This window comes from Drosophila rhopaloa, unplaced genomic scaffold (assembly GCF_018152115.1).
Source record: "Drosophila rhopaloa isolate 14029-0021.01 unplaced genomic scaffold, ASM1815211v1 contig_3, whole genome shotgun sequence".
Taxonomy (NCBI): Eukaryota; Metazoa; Arthropoda; class Insecta; order Diptera; family Drosophilidae; genus Drosophila; species Drosophila rhopaloa.
This window is the reverse complement of record NW_025335123.1, coordinates 6,861,902-6,880,626: the sequence shown is the minus strand read 5'-3', so window position 1 is coordinate 6,880,626 and position 18,725 is coordinate 6,861,902. Positions and strand designations below refer to the sequence as shown.

At 40.0% G+C, this 18,725-nt stretch overlaps 2 protein-coding genes across 4 annotated transcripts; one reads left to right on the top strand and one right to left on the bottom strand.

Moving 5' to 3' along the window:
* The first annotated feature begins 757 nt into the window (after positions 1–757).
* LOC108044226 (uncharacterized protein CG1552) lies at positions 758–2,528 on the top strand. 2 transcript variants are annotated; one of them, XM_017123147.2, is made up of 3 exons: positions 758–933; positions 1,734–1,848; positions 2,058–2,528. In XM_017123147.2, the coding sequence occupies exons 1-3, from the start codon at positions 786–788 to the stop codon at positions 2,305–2,307; spliced, it is 513 nt and encodes a 170-aa protein (XP_016978636.1). In that variant the 5' UTR covers positions 758–785; the 3' UTR covers positions 2,308–2,528. The 2 variants fall into 2 exon arrangements, with proteins under 2 accessions (XP_016978636.1, XP_016978635.1); XM_017123146.2 differs by having other exon boundaries at positions 1,734–1,887.
* A 4,817-nt stretch (positions 2,529–7,345) lies between these two features.
* LOC108044249 (SET domain-containing protein SmydA-8) lies at positions 7,346–13,387 on the bottom strand. 2 transcript variants are annotated; one of them, XM_017123183.2, is made up of 5 exons: positions 13,107–13,387; positions 9,684–10,747; positions 8,245–8,367; positions 7,719–7,912; positions 7,346–7,655 (listed from the first exon to the last, which is right to left on the bottom strand). In XM_017123183.2, the coding sequence occupies exons 1-5, from the start codon at positions 13,122–13,124 to the stop codon at positions 7,438–7,440; spliced, it is 1,617 nt and encodes a 538-aa protein (XP_016978672.1). In that variant the 5' UTR covers positions 13,125–13,387; the 3' UTR covers positions 7,346–7,437. The 2 variants fall into 2 exon arrangements, with proteins under 2 accessions (XP_016978672.1, XP_016978673.1); XM_017123184.2 differs by lacking the exon at positions 13,107–13,387 and adding an exon at positions 10,829–10,869.
* Positions 13,388–18,725: the final 5,338 nt, after the last annotated feature.

Below are 18,725 nucleotides of genomic sequence, written 5' to 3'. Positions count from 1 at the left end.
GAGGCAAATGTGAATGAGCATTTGGGCATAAAAGCACAACGATTAGTTTATTAAAATACTTGTTGTCCGCCAAATAAGATTGAATAAGCAAACGTTTTTATTCAGTTATACAATTTGTAATTTGCTTTCTGTGACCAGTTTAAAAATGCATTTGTTTGGTGAAGGTACCAATACTTATTCCCTAAAACTCAAATTAATTGGGAAATCTATTCATTCACGGCATTTGATGATCACTTGGCGGTTCAACGTCACTTTGCAAAACAATCAACACTTCCCTTCGCACGCCCTAAATCAAACAGATCGCCAATTCCATGTGCTTTTGCCACTCGAGTGGCCCACAAAACTTGCACTTGACATTATTGCGATTGCTGGAAAAAACAAACGATTATTATGACAAACTGTTTCGGTCCAATCTGGGTTTGTTTCTCGTCACATTGCCATAGCACCGCCCTGCATGCCATCATCGCATTTGGACTTGGATGGGATTGGATTGGATTGGATTGGGGGCATTAATCATGGGCGAGCTTGGGGGATGGGAGAATGGGGCATGGACATGGACATGGACATGGACATGGGCCTGGGTAAAACGCAAAATTTGCATTGCAATTTTATTCTTGATTTAATCAAGTGCCGTGGCACAAACGCCAATTTAACTACCCACACACACTCAGTTGCAGGGCAATGAGCATAGCGTCAGACGTTGCGTATACGTAATGCCGACAAACTAATGTGTGGCATGGTGTGAGCTTAGCGCGTAGTTTGCACCCACCAGCCGAGTCACCGAGATGTACCAGCTGGAGAAGATCTGGGTCCTGCTGTGCCTGGCCCTCGTCGGCGTCCTTGGCTTCGGCCAGTTCCACATGAAGCACTACCAGCTGCAGCGCAACTACAACACGCAGGAGGAATCGGGCGAAAACGATAACAGTGTGCTGCGTGAGTGTTCCCCCCGAAGACACTGAGAAAAAAGCATGTCGCACACCGATAAAATCAGGCAGAAAAAGTTACTAAAATATCAATACGGGTATATATGTTAGATAAGCACTTTAGTTTCGAGTAAAAGAGTTTCTAGTTAGGTGCAACTTTTCTTCTAGCTCAAATTTTTTCTAATTTTATTTTATTTTTGAAATAAAGAGAAACATATTTTTTAGGGCCCAATTTTATATTTTAAATTGTAAACATTCTGTAGACATTAAACGAAGCAATTCAATGCATCTGTCCCATCATTGAATATTACTTAAACTAAAGTTTAGTTTTTTAAATTAATTAAGAACAGCATTAAAATGCTGTTGGATTTAAGATTAGATAGAAAAAACCTTTTTGAGTCATAAGAGCTACAATTGGTGTAAAAAAAGGAACTTTGTTAGTTGTGCCCTAATTTATTATATTTAATCAATTGAAGACATTTTTAAAAACCACTTTTGAGTTGTTTTATATCAATTTGATTTTAATTTACAGAAACTATTACTTTCACAATTTTAAAATTTTAAAGCATTAAAATGCGAAGGCAGAACCTTTTTTAATTTAGTTGTTACCTAAATACCAAAGTTGCTCACATAAGACTATGTTTTATAAAATGTTTTACTAACGACATTTTATATTTATACATTATTTGAGAAAACAAATAACAGTTTCTTTATATTGAGTTGTTAGCTAGGTAAGTATATGAATTCTATAATTACTGTTAGAAATATGACAATTTACTGATTTACTTACCGCGTTTTCTCTCCATGCAGGAACCTTCCGCCGCTGCATGTGGGAGCAGTCGAAGTTCCTGCCCCGCCGCCTCGTCCTGCTGAGCCTGTGCTCGAATCTCTTCTGCGAGAACAACCACATAGTGCCCCGCTCCAGGTCTATTTTCGTAGTGGAAAAAATGTCTAGGCCGAATGAGTAGTTGACCAATGCAGTTCTATACACCAGCTAAGCATGTGCACGCCCATCCCCCCCCAAATCCCAACCGAGCATGTCCCGGAAGAGCACCCGTCCCCAGAAAATGGCACTTGGGAATGGGAACCCGAACTAATGCCCTGTCCCTCTGTTCTCTCCTCCGTCTCCTCCAGCTGCCTGGACATCCTGCCGGACCAGTGCGAGCAGGGCGACGAGGAGGAGCTGATGTACAAGCCCTTCCCCGACTGCTGCCCCGTCTACTGCAACCTGAAGCGACGGATGCAGCGCCTGCGCAGCATGCACTTCCGGCACCGCCTGCTGCGCAACAAACAGGACGGCTCCACGGGGTCCACCGCCGGCTCCGTCGGAGGCGATGGTCCCAACAACTCGCTCCTCAGCGAGTTCGTCTACAACAACTACTAGGCCTTGCAGCTAATCAAGTTATTCGCCGATTCCTGGTCAGCTGGTCAACTGGTAATCTGGTCAACTGGTCAACTGGCAATAACATCACAGCACTGTGCGGAAAAATGGACCCCAAACCCGTTGGCCTGGGACTTTTTTAATCTCAAAATATAGGCTATTGTATAGGATAGAATATAAATAAACTGGTATTTACCAACCTGAGCGGAATGATGGCAACAAAAGACATGCTCTGAAATTGTTTTACTTGTATATTATAGTATTTCATATTAGAATGAGCAAATGTGAAAATGTTATTTTGAATTCCTTAACTTTAGACATGGCTAGATCGACTCTCCTGGTGATGGTGATCAAGAATAGGGTCGGAATTGTCTCCTTCACTTTTGACTGAAATTATAATACCGTCTGCAAGGGTATACAAATTTGTAGAGGTATGCCACTTTGAAATCGAGTTAAGTTTGGTAAAGTTATGGACTCTGGAAGTCCAGTTGTAGGTGACTTTTTTACAAGTTGAAATAATCGTTGAAATAACTAACATGAAAATGGGTCAAAATTTTGATCAACGTTAAAATGAAAATTTTGAATGCAGATTTTCTGAGAATGGATCCACAAGTAGTCATTAAATTTTTGAAATCAATTATTTTATTTAATTAAGATAATATCATCATTAAGAACCAATGTTACTAACCCAGAAAGAGTGCACCAACCTAGTCTTAAGAATTTAGTGTACTTGATTTTGTATTAATTTTATTAAGTTAGAAACGTATTTGATTTAAATATTTTACTATTGTCTTGAGAATTCGGCACTTTATTCAAACCTTTTTAAAGATATTTTAGGTTTTAAGAACAATTTGTCTTGATTCAAATTCAAATCAAGTATAATCGTACCTTAATTTATGACGGCATTTTTTTGATAGCAGTTTTTATAGTTCCCTAAATAAAAGGAGTAGTTGTTCCATAATTTAATTTGTTGATCTTTGTTACTCAAATAGTATTCACTTAAGCTTCAGCGTGGAGCTTTAATAAAGGGCTTAACACGACTCAATGGATTTAGGTTTGGCTTTCTTTAATGTTTTAAGCCTTCTCTCTTTTTTGCCCAAGTGTCACTTTAGTTTGCTGGCGGCTAGGATTTCATTTCGTCAAGAACTTACTTTTCGCAGTGGAATCTCTCCAATCGAAACTGTCACTCCGTTGGTCTTCGTCTAGACAGGTCCTCGAAAAAGGTCCGTCCGAGTTGATGGACTTTTTCAACCGCTGCTCAGAGGCCGTGACCAAGTAGCTGCAGCCATTTTTCCCCCAGTTTCCCTCATTAGGGTTTTTCGGGTCTCGAGAGCTGTCCTTCTCGAACTGCGATTCCAGGCAAGGCGATGTATCCTGCAGCGCTGCTTCCTGTTTCCGCTTATCGTTTTAACACTTTTACGGAGCAGATGCAGCTGCAGCTGCAGCAGCGGAGCTCGTGCCACTGTCTTCATTTTTATCTGCAAACAAGCAATAAATTTTATTTTAATAAGCAACACTTTTGATAGCCAGTGCCGAGCGGAGCATTCTCCTCCGTGCACTCTCATCCTTCCCCGGGCGTCCTTCCCCGTCGTATCCTTGCCGCATCCTTGCCGTGGCGCTGCAGTAAATACAAAAGATACTCGGCATCATCGGCTCACCGTTAGCTGCCATAATGTTGTGGTCCAAGGCAGAGGCGCCGAGCTCTGGGGGTAATAGTGACATGGAGTCAACTGTACTAGTGCGAGTCCTTTGATAAATCTCTCTGTAATTGAATTTCCTGGTTTCACAATGGCATTATTTTATTATATTTGGCAGTCCCAAAAGGTATTTTCTTATTTGGTTTCAAATAAGGGCAGGCTTCTGTTCATATCTGTTCGAATACTATTTTTAAAGTGCCTTGACTTAATATTTTAAGCCATGAAAAAATACGAATACATTTTTGTTAGTTTTCTTTTTTCATAAATCAGCCCTTCATTTAATCGAAGTTACAGAAATGTTTTGGTGAAAGCTTTTTCGATATTTGTAAGGTTGTCTGGAATTAGCTTTTTTTTGTTGGTTTAAGAAAATCCTTATTAAGTTTTTAAAATGTTAAATAAAAAAGAAAGCACTTAATATAAAATATATGCTAGTTTAGTTATTATTGAAGTGAAAGCATGGCTATAGAAATTGTTTTAATCCGAGATTTTCTCTTTGAAGTGGCAATAATTATGTTTTTAGCCATTGGTCATTTTGAACCATTTGTGTACACAGGATAACAGGTGAGAGTAAATGGAAAATTGCAAACAATTGCGAGTCATTTGGCACTTTTTCGAGACTCCCGGCAGGTCCTTTGGCTGCCACGTCAATGTCCTTGGCTTTGTGGCAAAACATTACCCCAGATCCACATCCAGACCCAGGTCCGGAACCAGAGACGGTCCCTGATAATCCCCCTGGACCAGCCAGCCACCCACATCCTTGTTTACTTTGTGTGGCTATATCCTGGCGCAGGGATATATCTCCTCTTTTTCCACCTTCCACCTCCCCGGCCGTCGTCTTAGTTTTTATATGGTTTTATGTGGCAACATCTCATTGTGCCCCATACGTGTGTGTGTGTGTGTGTGTGTGTGTGTGTGTGGTTGTGCTTGTGTGTTTTAGTAGTGTCTGTGTGGCGCCTTGTCGTCCTGCTTGCAGCCATTGTTGTTGTTTCTTTACTTTGTTGCACTTTGAAGATTATTGCACAATGCAATTTATATTTATCGTACGCTTTTAGTTCTAGCCGCTTTTTGCTAGATCCACTCTATCCGAAGGAGTTTGCGGCATGCGACATAGGGTTTGGTGCAAGAACACTAGTTTGGGTGCCTAAAAGTATAACTTTTATTTCATTGGAAATCCCACTTTAATAACTCGCAGTAGTTTTTATTTATTTTAGTATCACAGCTCTATTTAAATTAATTTCTTTTTCTAATCTTTTTGTTTTATATTTTTTTTTCTATTTTGCCTAGACATATATAAGCTATGGAACACATCCTGAAACTTTGACCAACAACAACACATATAAATTACAGGACCACCGACTTTCTTCAAAATGCTTCCAAAGCAAATATAATAAATATAATTAAATTCCTAAAAGAACACCAAAAACATATATATTACACTTGTATGTAATTCTAATCATATTTATACAAAACATAGTTATCCCCTTTTGTGTTAGTTTTAGTCTTATAAACTATTTTATCATTTAAAATAAATAAATACATATATCTTATTCATTAATTTATTAACCAAAATACACCTTTGACAGTTAATTAATTTTAATTGTGAATAATGTCTTTAGTTGAATACATGACAGAATCTATGAATAGTAAACCTTACGGTCCCTTTTTTTTATAGTAATTAATTAGTTAATGTTTTAACTTAGTGGCTGTCCATGTTCCCCGTGTAATCCAGATAGTCAGTAGGTAAAAGATTACGCTATCATTTGCCAAAAAATAAAGCAAACTAAATACATTTTTAATAACGACTAGCAGGATCTAGATATTTGCATGGGATATTTTCAAAGACAGTTTATAAACGATCATAATCAATTCGTTGACCCCGCTCATTCCTCAATAATAACATAGCATTGTGTTTATAAATTTAGCTAAATGAATCATTATGAACCGCTAATCGTGTTGCATCAAAGAGTATCTAGGCTTCATTTTGCCAGGCTTTCCTTGATGTTTTTGTTTCATTTATGTCCTTGGTGATGCCATATACTTGGCTGTGTGCTCAGATCTGCGTTTATACATACGGCTGGTGATTTGTGGGGCGTGTTGCAGCCCCTTGTGTCGTCATACATACCTGCAGTCGGCAGTGGGTGTGTCTACTTTATCTGCATGTGGCCACATTGTGGATGATTATAAAAATTCAATGCATTCATAATAGTGTTTTTGTGCTTTCGGCAGCGGCGTCTTAGGGAATTTTTCTCTTTGTGGCATTAAGTTATATGCCGAGCACTCGGATATTTTTTGGTCTTTTGGCCTTTGACTTTCTCAAGCGGCCATAAGTAGTTGATGATTGGTTGCAATCTTAATGACATGGCAACCTTTTGGTGAATCGAGTGAAATGCCAAATAATGTCCATTAATTAACATTGGGATAAGAAACTTCTCCAGTCGGTGACAACTCATCCCAGTGGGGCATTTTCTTTGTTTCGACCACGCCGCCTTGGCGGACTTTTCCGGTTTTTCCGCTTTTTCCGGGGCGCACAATTAGGCGGAGCGGACTTCTGGGCTGAAAACTCAAAACTGTTGAGTTGTCGGAGCACTTTGAGTTTTCGCTTATTGACATTCTTCAACAAAAAACTGCCAAGGCGGATGAAAAGATGGAGAAAGAGTGGGAGAGAATAAAGTTTGAATAAAGTTGAAGTTTGGAATCAATAATGACGAGACAGATTTGCTGTGAGTGGGATAACTCACTCTACTTAACAGCTTACGAAGTACACTTTTTCAAAGGGAACTAAAATTAAATCTTTGACGTAAGTTTTCAATCTGCATTGAGAAAATTCAAAATGAAAATATTTTGCTAGTTAGGTTTATCTGTAATGATTTCCCTTCTAAAGTAAGGTAAGTCTTTCTTCTCTCTCACAAGCGATCGAGTCTGTTTTAAAGCCATCAACTTTAAACAAATTATTATAGAAGAAATTCAAATATAACCAACATATGACCTCGAGTAATTCAATAACACTACAATTATTGTTTAATAGGTCGATACCAAAACCAACAAATTCAATTTAGTTACCATTCCTTTAAAGGACAGCCAAGTAAAATAAAATAAAATTAATTTCGATCTTTTAAGCATTAAGCTTTATTTATAGGCAACTTTAATATATTCAATATTCGAGGTGCCACTGTAACGTTCTCCGTTTTATTTATAAAAAATATTAAGGGATTTTCAGACCGATGAAACCTTTTAAAATTCCCATGGTTTAATCAAATTGTAAACAGTCCTTATTTCTAAGATAATTGTATAATATATATTCCATGGCAAACCATTGGGTAGCAATTAAAACACAAAATTACAAATAAAGATACAAAGGCTATCTGCTATTTTTAATTTGAGATGCATTTCACTTTGTGGGTAAACTCAGTTAATTTACAAATAGTTTGACTCTTGGCTAGCAACCCATTTTAACGAGGGCGTCGGCTGCTGCGAGTCCCATGGCGTTTTCGGTGGATCCTTCGGGTTCCAGGCACAGGATATCCCGGCTGACCTGGAGCAGCTTCACGACCTCCTTCAGTCGGCGCTGGAACTCCTGCCGTGAGATCTGTCCGCTTTGGATGGCCGACTGGGCCAGGACCATGACGGGGGCGTGCAGCTCGTACATGATGAGTCCTGCGATGGGAAAGTGAATGGTTAATGGCACACTTCGCACTGAGCAACACCTGATGGAGCCACCTCTGAGACGCGTCAGTCCCGGATCGAGGACATCCACGATTTCCAGGAACTCCCGGCAGTACGTCTCCTTGCGGGCAATGTCCTCGGGCGACATCTGCGGCAGCAAGTATCCTTCGGTCCGACCATATATCTGACACAACGAGTACTTGGCCGACAGCAGGAGGTAGTGGTTCGGTCGCAGGACATCCCGATATCTGCGGGAGGATTATTGATTGGTGATCACGGAGCAAATAAAACAGAAATATTATTAATTTCAGCTCATAATTTGGCTTAAATCCGAGAGGACATGAAGAATGAAAGAATATTAAAATGAAAGAAAATTAGAAGTATGTAGCATTCGATCTAGTATTTCATCTATTGCGAAATAGTATAGCTGGCGCACTCGAATTAGGTAGCACGTTTTATCCATTTTGAGATTGATCGGCCGAATCGGGCTAAAATGATTCTACAAATTAGTTAAAGCATGTAAAGATGTTGTGCAGATTTTTGGTCTTAAAAGGATTTGAGTGAATCTTCGGGTACGCACCGTAGGAGAAAGTTCTCCAGTCCGGGAATGTCATGCACGTCGATGGCCTCCAGGTCGTCGTTGATGCGGTCCAGCTGGCGTTCGAGGTCCTTTGCCCCCAGTTTGTGGGAGCAGCGGTCGCAGCTGGCGGAGAGGATGAGGGAAAGGTCAGAATAGACTCCGTTTCACCCATTGGACCACTACCATCAGTGGTTGCCAGTGATGGTTGGGATACCTGCTTTGAGACCCCATTTAACTTAGATTACTGACCCTGTCTATCGAGTCATTCAAAACAATTTGCAAAACACATGCATTTTATTCCAAAACCAATGAAGTAGTTGTTTTCATTGGCCAAAATAGATTGAAAGGGAATATATCGTAGTCTGTTACAATTATCTTACAATTAGAATTTTGTACATATATCCAGCACATTTAAATACAAATTTTAAAGTTATACCTTTCAAACAAGCATTTCATGTGATCTTTATAAAATCAATATTCGATATTATTTCGATTAGGAGTTTCTATTTGCATTAAAACATTTTTATGCGATTAATAAACGTATGTTTCATGTAAAGGTAATTACTTTAAGCGTATTCCTTATTTTGAATAGTTAGTATTTGAAAGATTTCTTTGATTCTTGCGATTATCAATACTGTGGGAAAACTAGCCACTAGTAATACGTTAATGTTTAATCGTAAAAAAAAAAAAAAAAAAAATTTATCTCAACAACTCCTATAAACTCCTAAATATCAGATCTGTAATTATACCCTTGCAGAGGGTATTATAATTTCAGTCAAAAGTGTGCAACGCAGTGAAGGAGACATCTCCGACCCTATAAAGTATATATATTCTAGATCAGGATCACCAGGAGAGTCGATCTAGCCATGTCCGTCTGTCCGTCCGTCTGTCCGTCCGTCTGTCCGTCCGTCTGTCCGTCTGTCTGTCCGTCCGTCCGTCCGTCCGTTTCTACGCAAACTAGTCCCTCAGTTTTAAAGCTATCTGCTTGAAACTTTCCAAGAAGTTGCCTTTCACAGGTATTATATAAGTATATAAGGATCGGGCCACTATATCATATAGCTCCCATAGGAACAATCGGAAAAAAAATTAAAAATAGTATAACTTTGTTGTTTTTAATTTTTGTTTGTTCTTTGGGATTTGGTAAAATTTAAATATTATGGAATTACGGTTTTAATTAAATTAAAATCGGACAACAATATTATATAGTTACCATAGAAACGATGGCAAAATGTTCATTCATTGTTTTTAGTAAAATTGGCATAGAAATCGAAATGTAGTCGATTTGTAATAACTGCAAGGGTATATAAACTTCGGCTTGCCGAAGTTTGCCTCCTTTCTTGTTTAGGAATAGGCTCACTCACATGAAGTACTTGCGATACTCCTCACTGCCCATCACCGCCCACCACCCACTAAGAACGATCTCCCTACTGCATACTCACGCCCAGTCGCCGCTCTGCTCCAGAGGGTCCTCCGCCCGCACCGATCCCGCCCGGCAGGTGGCGCACACCAGGGCGCTGCAGTCGGTGCCCAGCTCGCGGGGATCGGCGCAGCGCCGGCAGCGGCACCAGAAGAGCTTGCCCTCGTGCATGAAGGCGCGCCGCTTGAGCGTGCCCTGCAGCGTGTACGCATAGCTGAGCGTGAGGGCTTCCCGCTCGCGCACGCGCCGCGAGGTGCGCAGCAGGATGGCGAAGGACGCGGGATCGTCCGTGTGCGCCGTGTTGGGGGTGCAGTCGTGCGCGAGCAGGAAGGCGCTCGGGTATAGCGTCCGCGCCTTGGCGCCGTTCTGGCCGATCTCGAAGCAGTTGACGTCCAGGATGCCGCACACCTCGTGCACCTGCTCCGCGTCGAGGTCATCCAGCCGCCATGCGTTGCGCAGCCGCTGCACCACCTTCTCCTCGTAGTGGCGCCACAGCACCTCGTTGAGCCGCCGCTCCGCCGTGTGCGACTCCATGCGGGCGATCAGCTCGAACTGCTCCGGATCGTGCTGGCGCAGCAGGAGGATGCGCACGATCATCACCAGTTCGTAGAGGTCGCGCACTTCCGCCGGACCGGCGCGATCCGTCAGCAGTTCGCCGGCGACCGCCCGTCGATCGCCGTACAGCTGGCACTCCGCCTCGGTGTGGCCACATCGCCGCTTGATTCCCGAGCAGCTGCGTCCGCAGAGGGGCCAGCCGCAGCCGGGGCAGCGGTACTGCTCCCGGCCCAGGGACACCGGCTGGTAGCAGCCCAGGCACACGGGGTCGCCGCTCACACAGGGTCCGATGGCCAGCGGCTCCTCGCGGATCAGGGTTTCGCCCGCCTCCAGCTGGCGACTGGCCACCAGATACCGCCCGTATATGTCCGAGTGGGCGATGCGGAAGGGCTGCTCCTCCTCCTGCTCCTGCTCCTGATTCTCCCCCTCTGGCGAATCACTGGCATCCTTGCCATGTCGCTCCTGCTGCTCCTTGCCGCTCGACTGCTGAACCCTCGGATGTCTGGCTCTGTTGCTGTTTTTGTGGTGGTTCTGCGGGGAGCACGAGAAGAGGCACAGGAGATGAGAGCACTCATTAGTGGCGGCGTCCGTTGCTAATTGTATTCTAATTACCGTCCCCTGCTCTCGCTCATTAATCACCGGTTCGGCCCACTGTCACCCCAATAGCCCGCTGGACCTCATACTCCCATCCTCCCATCCCCCCATCCTACCCCCATTTAACGCCCACTCCTGACCGCTGTCAACAGCTGGCAATTAAATGCCACTCAGCTGGCCGCAACAGGTGCCCCACTGCACGCCACCCACCGCCCACCGCCCACCGTCCACACACATCGAGGTGTCTCAATCGATCTGGCTTAAACGGACGTGCAGCAGGCCGTTGCATGTTTCGCCAATTTGCAGCATTTGCCTGGCTTGTTAGACGCCTATTTAAATGATGCATCGGAAATGGCCATGGTTTCTGTGTTCAATAGTGGCAAAAGTGTTATGGCATTTGGTAACCTTGTTTCAAAGTCCACAGTAATTTACGACTGTTTGATTTATTTTTTTCCTCAGTAACTATTTGCTTTGCAGTTTTTCAGTGGCTCAGCCAGAATAGCCATTACATCCTTGAAAATAATAATATAGGTGGTACATAAATCGATTATGCATTACAAAAAAAATCAAAGAGATATGATACTATTTTGTATTATTTTAATTAACGGATCGTATTGATTCTAAATGTGGAAAATGCAAAAGCGATAATCAATATCAACATTGCATGATAACCGAATTATGAAATAATTTTGATAAAATATTACAAATATACGATACATTTATATTTTTATATTATTCACTTATCAAAAAATTACGAACAGTGTAAACAGAATATATCTGTATTTCAAAGGTTTTTGTATTTTAAATTCCTAAATTAATCAAAACATCCCTTTAAAATATTTTAAGGATAACATGAAAGTTGTAATTTCTTAGTGCGATAGCTATTTCTTTGGAAATGCTACTGCAAAATGAGCTTCACCAAATTGCATTTATGATTTCAGTACTTTATATTATATAAAACGTTGCCAAATTCTATTTTTAGCTCTACATGTAAATTAGCTTAATATGTACATAATACGTACATATTTGTTGCCAAATTTGTGTAATATCTTTATTAAATAACATTTTTTGTATACTGCAGATTGGAAAACAGTCCTATTGTCATTTAAATGTTGAGGGAAAAATATTTTTCATCACTGGACTGAAGCATTTTGTTTTGTTTTTACTCATAAGGTGCCTCCACTTTCACAACCATTATTTCTTATGAGCTCTTAAAAAATATCAGGTATTATTTTTAAAAGCTTGCTTTATTCAAATCATTTGGTAAAACGAACAAGCAAGTTATCTCTTAATTGTGTTGTTAATGAACCCAAGGTTTACATAAATGTATCTATGTTTTTTAATCCGTGCTCAATTAATAACGTTATTTAGTTATTTTGTTGTTTAATGGTTTTTCTGCAGTAATTTGTGGTATATGCCCTTGGCTGGAAAGTGGCTTCCGGCAACCCCCCCCCAAATATATCACCGCCCAATGTTTGAGCCCCAAACAGATCGGATAATGATTCATGACTGGCTTGTGTGTAGAAAATCAATTTCCATAGTTCTGGCTTCTCTCAACGCCTGCATATCGGATTCATTCATATCCGACTTATTTATAGGCGGCGACTCTTTTGAATATCGCCGCGCACACATTGCGTTTCGTTATAAATAAAACAAAACACAACAATGTGGCATCGCACTACCACCCCCCCGACACCCCCCCTGCCCCACAAGCCACCAGGCACAGTGGTTCACTCTCCGATTTCCTTTTCATCACCACAAAAAATAAAAAAAAACAAATGAAAAAATCGGGAAATGGCGACTACTGAACACAGAATATCCAAAATAGATTTGTGTTGTTTTGTCGGGTGGTTGCGGCGTTTCAGGAATTTTTATACGTCTTGATGGGATCCGATTCTAGTGCACCACTTTGGGATCGACCTTATTTGCCAGGTCAATAAAACCTCCCCCACATGCATGTATAATTAGCACATAGAAAAAAATTTTTGAATATTAAAAAAAGTCTTGATTTTAGAACACCACTTCAAAAATATCACAGACGACACAAGAGGTATGGTCGAAAAAAGTAATTATATATATTTTTAGAATAATATATATATATATGTTTTTTTCCATTTTTTAAAACATACAATTGAAATTTCTTTGTGTGTATGTAAATGTGCTTTTCATTTTCATTTTACTGTTACTATTTGCCATTGTCAGTGTGGTAAATGAATTTTTAATTATGCATTCGCCCTGCCCACTGCCTACTGCCCACTGCCACGCCCCCAACTTGCGCGCTACCTGCGTTGTTTACTTTTTTTCTTCCCGGCATCGCTTTTATTTGTATTTAAATTTAATTTTATTTTATTTTCCCGCCGCTGCTTGTTAATTGGTTTTAATTGAAAATTTTTACGCGTTGCACACGAGCTATTTTCAGGCCGCTGGCATTTAATAGATATGTTTAACAACTCGTCAATTAATTGTGTCCGTAAATCGCATCGAATAAATGTGTCAGCAAATTGCAGAGTAAGTGAAAGCCAAAAAAAAAAAAAAACAAGTAAAAATGAGAAAAATCTCTGGCCACGCGTTGTTCAAGCCGCGACGCACAAATTGCAACTGTCGAGTTGTCGTCGTCGAACGCCGGACGTCGAAAATCGGGAGACGGCGCTATGCCCAACTTGTTGGCACACATTCAAATTCAACCGACCCGGCCAGCCCTCACACACACACACACACACCCGCACACACACACGCACACACACTCAAACAGTTGATATTTTTAAAAATTTATGATATTGAAAACATTTTGGCCACAAGTCCACTGAGAGCCCACACGTCCCGCATCTGATTAAAAGTTCGCGCCACCTCAATGCCACTGTCAAGATGAGTTAAATTGCTCATATATATCGCGATCGGCTGCCACCTTTTATTTCGGATATTTCAAATTCGTTTCATTCTCTGGCACCCCAGAAATAAATCAATTTCATTTCAGCACTATTAAATCGAGAGAATGATGCAAGTTGCAATGGATGAAAAATAAACATATTATGCATACACATATTTTGCCTGAGAAATATGTACATCAAATCGTGAGACATTTTAATATAAATCGCTAAATATTCAAGATTGCAAATTTATTCAGCCGAAGCGTAAATTGTAGCTGTGTTATTCGCGAATTTAATTTCAGCTAAATTTCATTTTTTATACTTACAATTTTTTAATATACGCTTTGCTTCAAAGAAACACACTCACGACCCTGGACGGCAATTATTATTTTTATTAAGTAAAGTCTTTAGAATTACACCAGTAGGCCGACTGACAAAATTAGTAAGATATTTTAAATAAAAATATTGACCAAAACACATTAAATTTCTTTCTGATTTGGTAAAGAATACTACAATGCAATCATATTATATCAATATTTTGCTAGTGTCGGCATCAGAAAATATAGATTTTTTCTTCCTTCGGTAATACAAATTAGCTGTTAATTTAAATAGACTTAGGGAGTACAACTTATTATCCGCTCTCATAGGTCAAGTGAATTTTAATATTTTAGGTCTTATACACAATATCAAATATTTAAAGAAAGAATAAAGAATACTACAATGCAATTATATTATGCCAATATTTTGCTAGTGTCGGCATCAGAAAATATAGATTTTTTCTTACTTCGGTAATACAAATTAGCTGTTAATTTAAATAGACTTAGGGAGTACAACTTATTATCCGCTCTCATAAGTCAAGTGAATTTTAATATTTTAAGTCTTAGACACAAAAAAACTTGTTTAAAAAACTTGTTTTTGGAGAATGAAATGTTTTGTTTTAGTTGTCTCGGTCAAATCGCTTAAGAGCAACTAAAACATTTTGCACAAATTCTTATTTAGTATGTACTTGTCTTCAAATTATGTCTCGGGTAAATTTTGCAAGCCTGGAGTAGAGTATTTAATGCCTTTTTTCATATAGCCATATATGTAGTGAAAAGTGTAAGGATTTCAGCACCACGCCTTAAAGTTGTATCCAAGTGAATGCTTCTCAGAAATATTTACTCACCGAGATGTCTGATGTCTTAGGTTCGGCCCCTGTAATTTGCCTACACATTCTGCAAAAGGCTTTCGGTAGACAAATGCAATGGATATGGCCTTAGCAGGATTAGCAGAATTTGTGTATTAGAAAACCCTTTGTTAACTGGGCCTATTCAAGTATGCGCACTTGGCTGGGCACCTAATAATGTAAATTTAACTCAAGGTCCCTGCGAAATGGCATATCTGGATAGTTGCAGATGTGCATCCCTATTGGTGGCCTCTCCACACTCCAGATCTAGCCACACACCACCAACGATATCCAATCTTTTGTATCTGCGGGCTAAGTTTCGGTTCTCCTTGGCCAAGAAGTGTTCGGAGCGGGTCCAATGATAAATAAAATTGCTTTCCAACCAAAATTCTTGCTGTCAGTGGCAACTAAAGCCGACTTATCAAAGACCCGGCCTGCTTCTAGTTGATATTTCCGAATATTTTCCAGCCAAATGCTGGCTAGATTTATGCAATTTTGTTTTTATGGTGTGTCAAAAGTGTTCATAGAGTCGTCATCATTGCATCCCGCTCCCCAATCCCCCCCTCCTCCCTCACCATTCGTTCATCTGTGCGAGGGCATTTCAATTAGTATTGAAACGATGCCGGCGGCCAGCTTTTTAGTTGCAGTTGATGTTGCTTCTTTTTGGTGCTGCTGATTTTAATTGTTTTTATTGCATTCGCCTGCGGGCAGTAGGGAAAACAAAGAGACCAGCATCGGAATTGATCTAGATTCGGTTGGGTGCTTGGGTTCGAATTATGATTACCCTGATATTTTGATGCGGAAAGTGCAAACAAAATTATTGAACAAATGAAGTCTTGATTTTGGTGCGATTTGGACTTGTTGTACTTAAAACTGGAAATCGATTAAGCAAACTATAGGAATTATAATACAATTAGAAGAAATTCAACCAAATTTAGGTTTAAACTAAGTACAAAGGTCTAAGCAAAACGTAACTTTTGTTCATGTATAATATCCCAGTAGAGTAAATCTCTAAAAAGTTATACAGAATTAAGAAAGTTAATATATTTAGCTAACGGCTTATAGATAAGATTTTTGTTAATATCTTCAAACTATAGATTTTTATTCCATTTTCACCCAAAATATAACTAATCTTACTAATTATATAAATGTTGAAATATTAACGGTTGTGGTTTACGACAAAATTGACTGCGCCGTTTCGCTTGATAGAATGAATGTTGAAAATAAATTATGAACTATTATGGTTTATAATTAAGTACTACTGTTAATCAGTAGAGAAACTATTTATGGCTAACAAAATTGATTAAAAAAGTGAAAGGTCAACTGTTAGATGACTGAAACTTTTTGTTGATTGTTATTAGTTTGAATAGGAAAGCCAAATTATGTAAACAATTTATATTTTTTTTTCTGTTTACCTGAATAAATGAAACTAAAATATTTGCACAAATTAAAGTATGTTTATTTTCAGAGGGGGAAAAGAGAGGCAGTAGTTTTGGGAGCAAAAAAGATTACTTTCCGAGACTTCCGGATGCAAAAACTCATCTTTCCAGCGAGTACCCTTCGATGCTTCTCAGGTGGAAAAGGCAGCCGAAAAGTATGCAATGCTAAATGGCCGCGGGTTCATGTGAAGTCGATGGTGTGGGTGTGGGTGTGGATGTGGGTGGGCCACCGTCTCCTCCATCCTTCGTATGTATTGGTGCTCCCAGCGTACGAAATGACATCAAATATGCATGTATTTATGTACATAACCTCGCACGCGTCCGCTTTGTTTATGATCTGGAGCGGAAACGAGACGACGCATGCAACATCCACACGAGGACTCGTTCGACAGCCTCCCACTTAGCATGCCCCTGCCATGCCACCCCATGCCATGCCCACTGCCCCAGGAAACACTTGCCTCGCCAGGAGGCGCGCCAAATGCGCGACACCCAAACAAAGCGAAGCCTTCGCCCAAACCGTCCGAATCGGAGGCCCAGGATGAGGTGGACGAGGTGGATGGGAGCCCGGTGGCAGTGGCACAAGTTTGCCTATGCGGCAAATATTTGCTAGTCTCCCGGTTCAAGCCGCTCATGCACTGGGAGAAAGTTGGTAAGGCAAGCTAGGCCAACAATCCTCCAAAACCATGTGATTCTACAAGCAATCACTTTTTACAATTCTTGTTATTTTTTTTTTAAGAAAACAAAATGAAATGTTTCCAGCAGTTCTCAAGGATTATGATTATATATTTTGAAAATTTATGTATTTCCATTTTATTTAAGACGCCTAAAAAACATGTTTTTTTATAAAACACGTAAACATATTATAAATGTTTTCTTATATTATATATTTTTAATTATACGCTTACAGTGAGTATAAATGAAGTCGGCACTCATAACCATAATTATACGAAATTCAAACGTCTAATGTTTTTCTACGAGTGTAGCACAACTGAAACTGTATATTGTTGTTGATGACTTTCAGTGTCAGCATAAACGTCACTCCATTCCAGCCAGTTCACCCTCGTCCTGCCGCCCTCCACCTCCCAATTCAGTGCCTCCGAATCGGTGCAAGTATGTCAACTCGAATGCATTGTCTGGCCGGGCCCAGTTAGCTGCATTTCCCCATTTCGCACACTCAGGCGGAAGGACGAGGATGCCAAGTCCAACATTAAGTTGGCTGTAATTGACGCAGGTAAATGCATTCGCCTTCGGTCCCAAATTCCAGGTGGGCTTCCCAGCTCTTTATTGGGATACATTTGACACATTATGGAGGAATGGGAGTGGCAACTCACCGCTTGATGGCGCATCGCCTAAATGCGAACTCAGGGATTGTAATCATTCTCTATTATGACGGAGCCAGGAAATGCGTAGTCCAGGAACAATATTAGTTTTCACCCTTTGCAGTCGAAAACCGAGCATAGTTCTAATTGGTGGTTATAGTTCATGTTATGATTAAAAGTCCGTGCTGCCAGCAGAAAGCTTAAAGAAACCGAAAGATCAGCCAGAGAGAAAACAGAAAACAGAAAAAAAAGTTTTATTGGCGATTTAACTTAATTGAATTATTGACGTTTATTGCATTTGTTTTATTATTAATATATTTGTAATGATTGTCATAGTCTTTTGCGCCTAAATCAGATTTCAGTATTCATAAACGGCAACAGCCTAACAATACGTATACGTGATTTTTCTTTTAAATTAAAGAGCGTACGAAAATTATGAAAGTCATTTATAAATCGGATTTGCTATGGATATGTGTAATTAAATGTATCTTTAAATGAGATAATTAAAAGTATCCATGGTAGTATCTTTAAATGAGATATTCCAAACTCGAGTGCAGAAAGCTTAAAGAAACCGAAAAATCAGCCACAGAGAAAATAGAAAATAAAGTATTGGCGAATTAACTTAATTGAATTATTGACGTTAATTGCATTTGTTTTATTATTAATATATTTGTAATGATTGTCATAGTCTATATACGTATACGTATCAATACGTATACGTGATTTTTCTTTTAAATTAAAGAGCGTACGAAAATTATGAAAGTCTTTTATAAATCGGATTTTCTATGGATATGTGTAATTAAATGTGTCTTTAAATGAGATATACAACATTCAAGTGCTGACAAAACGTACTATTTTAGTTGTGTTTTGCATGGGAAACAATGAATCCTCAGTTTCCAATCAGATCCGCCATTTTTCCATTTCGGGCTCTTCGCAATCCTGCTTAGCTGATTTTACTCGGGCGCATTATCGCTGTCGTCATCACCATTTGTTGTCGGTTATCACGGCAGGTTGTCGCCTGATATCACGGCCATATGGCGATGGCCTGCAGCTCTGGTGGGAACTCACCACTGAGCAGGTCCTTGCAGTCGAAGGGGGGTGTGGAGTCGAAGGGGGAGTGGGCAG